Raw genomic sequence first — 8,843 nt, forward strand, 5'->3', positions numbered from 1 at the left:
AGATGAGCTATGGTATTCCCAATTCCTAGCACATTCTTCTTTACCAAGAGATTCTTCGTCAAACTATTGTCTTTTTCTTTTTATTTTCTTATTATTTTTGACAGTTGTTATTGAATTCTTCAATATTATTTCTAATCTCTACCCGCAACTTTTCTGTATTTTCACTTACTTCTCTTTGAAGTTGTTTGAACTTCAATCATATTTTTAACTTCTTGAATGAATTTTAATATAAGAGAATTTTTAGAAAAATTATTTCAGAAAAAAATTTGTCGCATTTTCCTATGTTCCCTGGGATTTGTCGTAACATGGCTACTCATCATTCGTTCGAACTTGAACTACATAATTAAGCAAGAACGACAAGAACAAGTTGATTCTCCCGAATAACGGTGTAGAAAGTGACCTTCGCCGAATAAAGTCGGATGTATTTTACTCACTTACCACTTGCCTCAAGTCCCAAATATCAACAAACACATCTTAATGAAACCAATCAAGACACTTAGGTATATACGCACCTTTCTGTACCTCGGTTCATACTATTTTATTATGAAAACAGACAAAATATCTTTTCGTCTAGTATTTTATCAGATACTTTTTAATTTAATTACTCCTACAGATAATTTTTTTATAAATTTGTCTTGTATGTGTATTAATCTGTTGTGTATAAAATAAAAAATGTTGCAATAGTTTGGTAATTTAGAAGAAAAGAATTGTTTACACCGAATTTTAAAGTTTATAATCATAACCTGAAGTAATTACCAATTCCAAATGTTGGAAAAATTTTTTAATGAACATGGGGACAATTGTTTATACGTTTGAAGTTCTCAAATCGTACTAGCTAAGCACAAATGTGTGGAAGTATCATTAGTGCATGCCCCGATACTTACACTTACCAGCTTCCTTTAAATTGGGCAAAACTTTAAAGGAAAATTTTTACCCATTGCTGGTGGGCCTTTGCCATCGTTTGACAAGTGTGTAGACGATCCTTTAGCTTAATGCTACCAAGAGGACCGCAACTAGAGAGGAGAGGGCATTGTGCAAATTTAGAGGGAGACAATTATTGAACGGATTCTTTTTTGGATTAAATAAAAAATATTCGTTTCGGAATTATTATTATTTTGAAATCATGATTCAAAATCATTATATACAAATGCCTCCACAGAACCAATAACAAAATTAATAGATAAAAACTGTGAACTGATAAAAAATCTAAAAGAAAAAAATACTAAAATTAAAGATAAGAATATATTTATTGAAGGAATAAAATTATATACAACCAATGGATTTTTTAAATAGAAAAATGAACATTTGGCAAGACTTGGACGCTCCGATGGCATGGAATATATCCACAGATATTAATAGAATATAGATGAATAACCTAATTTCAAAAATTTTAGAAAAATTAAACGATTATCCAATATCATTGAAAAATTAATAGAATATTTACTAATTATTAAAAACAAATATAAAAAAGAATAAGTAATTAAACAATTTACCAGTCATTAGTCATTTACAATAATCTTTTAGAATTTAAACTAGAAGATCTCACTAATAATAGGTTAAAATATTTTAATATGGAATTAACAAGTAATAAGAAAGATAAGGAAATTGAAACAAAATGGAAAAATAACGGTAATGATATAATAAATGTGAAAAAATAATAATTAAAAATAAATTAAAATTAATATTTATTCTTATTAATTAAAACTTAATTAATCAGAATAAATTAAATTCCAGGATTAATCTATGAGATCAATAAAACATTAAACAAACATAAACCATAAAATTAAAAATGTATAATAACGATAAAGTGAACATACATTTAACTTAGATGAAAAATACAACAAACCAGTTCAATAGACAATACACAATATAAAAAATTAACTGAATAAAACAACGCATAAATAACTTCAAAAATCATTTAAAAAATAACTGCACTGGCACAGCAGTGTACAACCAGAAATCACTTATTTTATTTTAAAAAAAAAAAAAAGGTCATAGGTTTAAGATTTAAAACAAACTAGCTGCAAGAAATAGAAAATTAAAAGAAGTAATTTACACTAAAAAAAAACACATTAAAAAGCTGTAAACTTTTAAAAGGTTACAGAGGATATCATAAACACATTAAATATTTTTAATAGTACCTGGTTAAACAAAATTTTAATCACAGAACAAAATATGATTAGAAATAATAATTAATGATACAGTTTAACAACAAAAATTATCAAATAATGGAGGGGAAGGATTAAAGGGGAAAAACAATCTTTAATGATAATGCAAATAATATAATAAGGATAGGTTTTCATGTAAAATTAGTACAAATGATAACTAGAACAAAAAATAATAATGAGGATAAAATTAACCAGGAAATTACAGAAAAGCTATTTATAATCATAAAAAGATATTCTTTTAAATATTGTTAAATTTATACAAACATTTTATATATAAATAATAATAGTAATATCATATACAAAAATTATTGTTTAAGAAATGAAAAAATCGTTGATAATGTAGTTCTGATGATATGGAAAGAGCCAGAAACGTATAAAACAAATGAAAAAGAAATTGGTTTATGTATAAAAATGTTTGTCTGTATAAGAAATTATTGTTTTTGACATGGACAAAATGTTCAAATTATTAGTAATTCAATCTTGGTGATTGGAAAAAGCGCCTGGAACGTCAATGACACATAAAAAAATTAATAAATATCGTAAAAAGAAGGAATTAGGTTCTCAAGAATAAGTAGATTGAGAAAATACCTTTCCATTAACGGATAAAATTAGTTTGAGATAATGGGATTCAGTTACAAAACTGTTAACTATAAACGGTGGAAGAGATGAATGGTGTGGCAAAATAAAGCCTAACTACCCCTCGTCAAATCCCTGGTTCTAAACTGCAATGAACTTCAAGATGCATTTGTGTTTAAATACGAACTGACGATCTTCAAGTATTTTCCATACTTAGCTATTTACAGAATCCATGGCGGTATTTAAATTAGTATTTAGCAGTAAATTAAATAATGTGTGATCTATCAATATTTATTGTCTTTAACAACAAAAACATTCAACAACTGAGTTTATGATTGATATACTTGAGTGAAAAGGATTTTTTTAACTATTAATTTAAGAGGATTTCATTTATCCATAAATTGTCTCCCGGATTTTTGTCATCAGATAAATTTTCAGAAGGTACCTGTATCTAATACCTGACAAGGTTGGAATTTTTTTTGTCGACCACTTAGCGACTTAGGTTCTGATGGACTGAATAGAAAGTAGTCGATTCGACTTATAAGGTTATATTTTATTCTAATATAAAATTAAATTTAAATTACGGTAAGCATTAAAAATAGCACCAAGTGTCCGTAGATATTGTATACTTTCTCTCATGCATAAATTTAACTTTCTATATATAAGTTCGATTGTTGTGTGTTTATTCACTGCTAAAATAGTAATTAGTAAAGCACTTTACTCGTTATTTATTTTATTAGTATTCTATTCAGTTATATTCACCATTGTTTGAGCTTACTACGTTCTTTTATGTATGTATATATATATTTTTTTATATCATAATTATAATGTTTGTACCTTGTACCCATTTAGATGAAGCCCTGAAAGGTGGGATGAAACGTTGGTTACCAATAAATAGTTAATCTTTACTATTTTATATATTTATTGACCACCACTTGGAGTATCCTCCTGTAATATTTTATATAATTTAGAACTATTTTCATCGTTATATGGTTATTATATAACTATTTAATTTTAAATTTATCAACATTTTTTAAGGAAAAATTAAGTCAGAGTCGTTTTAACGTCTTTTGAAACCCTTAAATGCGAATTTTCATTTATTAAAAAACAAAATGGACTTTTGGACTTGATTATTGGAGTAATTTATTTTCTTCCGATGTGCTGCATTCAAGAAAAAAATACATAAATCCTTATAATTTTACCCAAAACTAATATAACTGCAACTGTTAAAATACTTAATTTCTGTTCTTACAAGCCACATCGATATCTTTGTTTTTATCAATATCACTATAGGTCCCTATCTCATATGAAAAGGATTCCATTGGGGGTTATTTTAACTGTTGAGCGAGCATAGCTAGTGGGGGTCGACATAATGTAGGTTAAACCGGAGCAATAAACCTATAGTAAACTTTCTTCTCTGTTAGTGCCGTTACTTTATTTGCCGACAGGACATCTTATTTCTTTACCGGTAAAATTAATGCTTAGAATAATTATAATACAATAATAATTATGTTTAATATTACAATATAATTACAATTGAAGAAGATGGCCGAGGAGTGCGGTCAGAAAAGAAAACATAAGTAAACAAAAAATTATTTATTCATGCCGATATTCCGACCTGAGTTTAAGGTCTTCATCAGAGAACTTTTGGCAGTGGATCAGCTCTAACTTAAAATATTGATAGATTTATTTATTGATAGATATTACAATCTGCCACACAGTTGTGGGCAATAGGTAATAGTGATGAATGATCTCATACATACTAAAAAAATAAAAATAAAAATAAATAAATAAAAAAAACTCTCTTAAAATATATACAAACAAAAGAATAGACAAGATGAACATAATCAAACTATCTGTATGAAAAATAAATAAATAAAATAACATAATGATAAAATAATATATACAATTGCTCTAACTAGCTAACTCAGTTTCAGCTCTCCTTTAGGTTTTGTAAGATTTGATAATTTATATCGATGAGCACTTCTGTTCATTGATCGTCAAAGGAAGAAAAAAATTACAACAAAATATATACACTTTTATTTGAAATGCTCATATTTGTATGAGATAAAGATTACGAAACTGCACTTGACACACTTGTCTTACATGATGGTCCTCAAAACAGGCTGTTATTTATATGAATATTGGTTTTCTATATTCACTGCTTGTTTGTATTTGCTTTTAATTAGCGTAAAAACAAGTAATAAAAATTTAATTTAACTATCTTTTTATTGAGAGGTATTCCTTTATGTCGAGATTATATTACACATATGTTATAAAAAAAGTGTTACTGGTCCTGAACCTTGTTGAAAACTAGAAATTCTGAATAGTTTGTGGACCAGCAATGGAATTAACATTAGAAAGTAATTTGATCAAAAACATTACATTTCGAAGAATGGTTTTATTTCTCTCTTAGGTTTCCTTTTGAATCTAACGATATTTTTATCAGGGGGTTATAGATGGAATCATTACTAAATGTTTAAATCTCCTTAATATTTTCATAATTGATAGTTGAAAATCTAGCAGGTGGTATCACTGTTTTGATAAACCTTTTTTTTTTAAATGTGAAATATATACATTAATTTAATTTTAATAAGGATCCAAGTATACCTGCCTAGATTCAAAAGCAGGGAAAAATTCACACCTTTGTTTTAATAATATTTTGTCATATTTTTAATTATTAAAATACATATTTACACAATTATTGCTTTTAGGGAATGAACCTATGCAAATAGAGCCTGTTTCCAAACACACCATACACACTATTAATAAATTCATCAATAAAAAGATTACTTTTTGTTTTATTTAGGTGAAATCTTAATTAAATTGACTACAATTCGAAAATAATATATAAAATGCTAAAAAATAACACTAATCATGCAATTAAAATTATCAGAAATAAAAAAAGTTATTATTAATATTCAATTGCTAAAAATATTTCAAATTGACAAAACACGGACACTAAGTAATTCTATATTATAAAATAAAAATTTTATTTTACATTGGAATAGAGTATTTGTTAATCAAGTTTCAAAGTCAATTGTCTATAATTCTGAACGACAGAAATGAAATTCGTACGATTTCCTCATATCATCAATACCTTTTGGCTTAAATATAACAATCTTCTTATCCTCAAATTAATATACATTGAGCATTTAAACAAAATATGATAAAGTATTTCATTCTTTTTTCTATTGTACATTATACAAAACTGTTGAAGGTTAATTTTTATGATAGTATTATTTACTGACATCCTTATTATGTAATTTAAAAAAATATTGTTCTTGCCATGTTTTCATACCAAAAAAAAAAGATCTAGTGAAGCTTAATTTCATTTAAAGCAAAGTAACTTAATTGTTAAAAGGGTAACTTTTTAAAAAATCATTATAACTGAAGACACACAATTTTTTTTCACCTAAACACTGTTTATTTCAACCTAAATAAAGAGAAAAAAAACAAAAACTAATTGATCTTGTGTATTCATTGCCAACTATCAATCATACTTTAATAAATTCAATGTCATTTCCTACAATCCGGTTATACAAGTGAAGCTCTGCTATAAACAAGGCTAGTAAAAAAGAAATTAACAATTTTACATTATCGCTTTTAATACTGATCCACAACACCAGGTACTATTATAGTATTATATTATAGTAGTTGTTAAAAAAACAAACAAAAAAAGCCCTAATATAAACATGACGGAAGTGACATAATAGGAAAGGGGTCCCAAGTGGTCGTGATGAGGGCAAGTATATTTCAATGTCAGTTAAACAGGACCAATTCACACAGTTCGTGGTCGTAGAATTTAAGCTTTGAAAAACAAATAATCTCTGCAATGATCAAAATATTGCAATGCTTCATACACTTTAGTTTGTTTTTGTGATAAATTGAAGATATTTATTTTCTAAACGTTCTAATGAGAATTAATATCTCTTTTGAGGACAAAATAGAAATATTTTTAGGTTTAAAACATGTATAAAAATATATATATAATTAATATAGTTAGAAATACATACGGACTGACCTATTGATTGGAGTGCGATGTAGATCCTACCAACTCTCCGGACCGACTGAACAGTATAAACACGCACCGCTCTACGTCAAGGTTATCTTCCCTTTGCTTTGTGTATCCCTGACAACATACAGTTGCTTATCTGGAAAGGACAGTGCTTCAAGTTTTATTAGAAATTAATTAATATTGTATTTATCAAGACCTGCAAAATTTTTGAATTATTAGCAACGCAATGTATTTATCGATTTTAAATTAACAATTTCGTAAGGGACTGATTTAGTTATCTTTGGAATGTATGTAATTTATATAAGTTAAAAAAAAAAATAATCTTGATCTTGTGAGCAATAAGAAAATATATTTTCTGAAACAATATTTATCAAAATATTTATTTATTCGTTTTTAACTTATTTATCTGTTTCTAAATTATTTGGTTTATTACTTTATTTATAATGTTAATTTATTTGAATTAAATATATTTCATTTATTTACATCATTATCTTAGTATCTATTCTTTTTATGTATGCGCACTAGAAATTTTAACATTGGATAAGTAATTGAATATTTATGTCTAATACCTGGAAAAAAATATTTGTGATGTGCAAGGGTGAAATTGGAAGGATAAAATAGATACTACCAAGGAAAAAAGAAAAATATTGAAAAAAGAAAAAAATTAATATAAAGCAACTGACTTATTTAAAAAAAATCATAGTGTTATGTATATTTAATATGTATAAATTCGTTTTTTGCAGTATTTATATGATTGATTAATATTCTGTGTATTATGGCAACCTACATCTTGACAGTATGGCTTAATAAATTGAGCAGCAATATTTAATTGTTTTTACTATTGTATTTATCATAGATAACTTTATTTTGGTTGTTAGGTTTTTTTTTTTTTAATGATATTCATTTTTAACCAATAAATACCAACTAAAATGATTAAGGGAAATCCATTTGGACTGCCTAACACCCACAATCTTTTAATATTAATATATATAATAATACAATTTTTTAATGTTACGCCGAGGATCTAATTTATCGGCCATTTTCAAAAATAATCTTCTTCATCCCAGCCATATCAAAATACTGTATCATCTATATAACTCATATACTTCTTAAAATTAAAACAAAAAAAGTCCCTATTTTTACCTGCAATTAGTAGGTCATTTTTAGATGAGCGGTGGACTTTATGTTTGGTTTTTAATCCTCAGAAAAACATGTGGTTTGTCACTTTTATTCATTTTTATTCATGTTCTATCTATACTAACTTTGGTTACAATGAGAATATTGTTTATATATACTTAAACCAATATACTTCCATGAAAATATACTTTAATATCATTACTGGGATTAAGAGGGTTATATTTGAAAATCATCAAAGAATTAGAGGCCAAAATGTATAACCAGAAAAACGTATATTTATATGTAAAATGAAACTATTATAAACATGTTTATTTTAGTTTTATATTAGAAAATCCTGGGTGTAATGTGGTCCAAATTGATTGATCAATCATTTTGATTAATGTTTATTAATTATTATAGCTATAATTAGTAATCAGCCTAGAACTAAACACTTCCAATGGGATCGATCGTAAACTAAGAGGTGTAAAACTGGTTTTTATTAATATTATTCTTGATTACGTTTTTCATTTAAATTTAAAATAAAGTCTGATAAACCAAGAGGTTTTTTATTATAAAAAAATAAAGTGATTTTATATTAAAATAAAAAAATATATGTAACGAACTATTTTTAAAGACTACTTCCTTTTTCTAAAAGCTTGTTTTATAACCGCATGGTTGTGATTTTTTATGAAAATATGAACATGGGATCTAGAGTTAAGTGTTTATACTAAGCATCAAGTTACTGTCAGCAATAAAATGAAATAACAGTTAACTAATACAAGATTTTAATATTTACTTTAAAGAACACTACAATTGAATACAATAATAGTTATTAACTAATAATAAGAATATTTTATTCCTTGCAGTTATATCTTCTATTCCTAACATAAAAAATATTTTATTTTTATTTGTTTGGTAGGAAACTTCATTTATTTATTTTTTAATCGAACTTTAAAGGTTTCTAA

At 26.0% G+C, this 8,843-nt stretch overlaps 1 protein-coding gene across 5 annotated transcripts in view; it reads right to left on the reverse strand.

The window, feature by feature from the left end:
• The window catches only part of LOC106677364 (mpv17-like protein), a 24,744-nt gene extending 17,851 nt beyond the window's left edge, over nt 1–6,893 (reverse strand). Inside the window, exon 1 of one of the 5 annotated variants that reach the window (XM_024361718.2) lies at nt 6,769–6,893. Coding sequence is in view for 1 of the 5 variants with exons in the window: in XM_014415249.3 (XP_014270735.1) it covers nt 3,582–3,592 (11 nt within the window). In the remaining 4 variants the exon portion in view is untranslated. Of the gene's footprint in view, nt 1–3,581; nt 3,608–6,760 lie in introns of those variants that run through there. The other 4 variants (XM_014415250.3, XM_024361719.2, XM_014415251.3 and 1 more) reach the window with 4 other exon arrangements.
• Between the last annotated feature and the right edge of the window lie 1,950 nt (nt 6,894–8,843).

This window comes from Halyomorpha halys, unplaced genomic scaffold, assembly GCF_000696795.3.
Source record: "Halyomorpha halys isolate HHAL.00 unplaced genomic scaffold, Hhal_1.1 Scaffold95.1, whole genome shotgun sequence".
Lineage (NCBI taxonomy): Eukaryota > Metazoa > Arthropoda > Insecta > Hemiptera > Pentatomidae > Halyomorpha > Halyomorpha halys.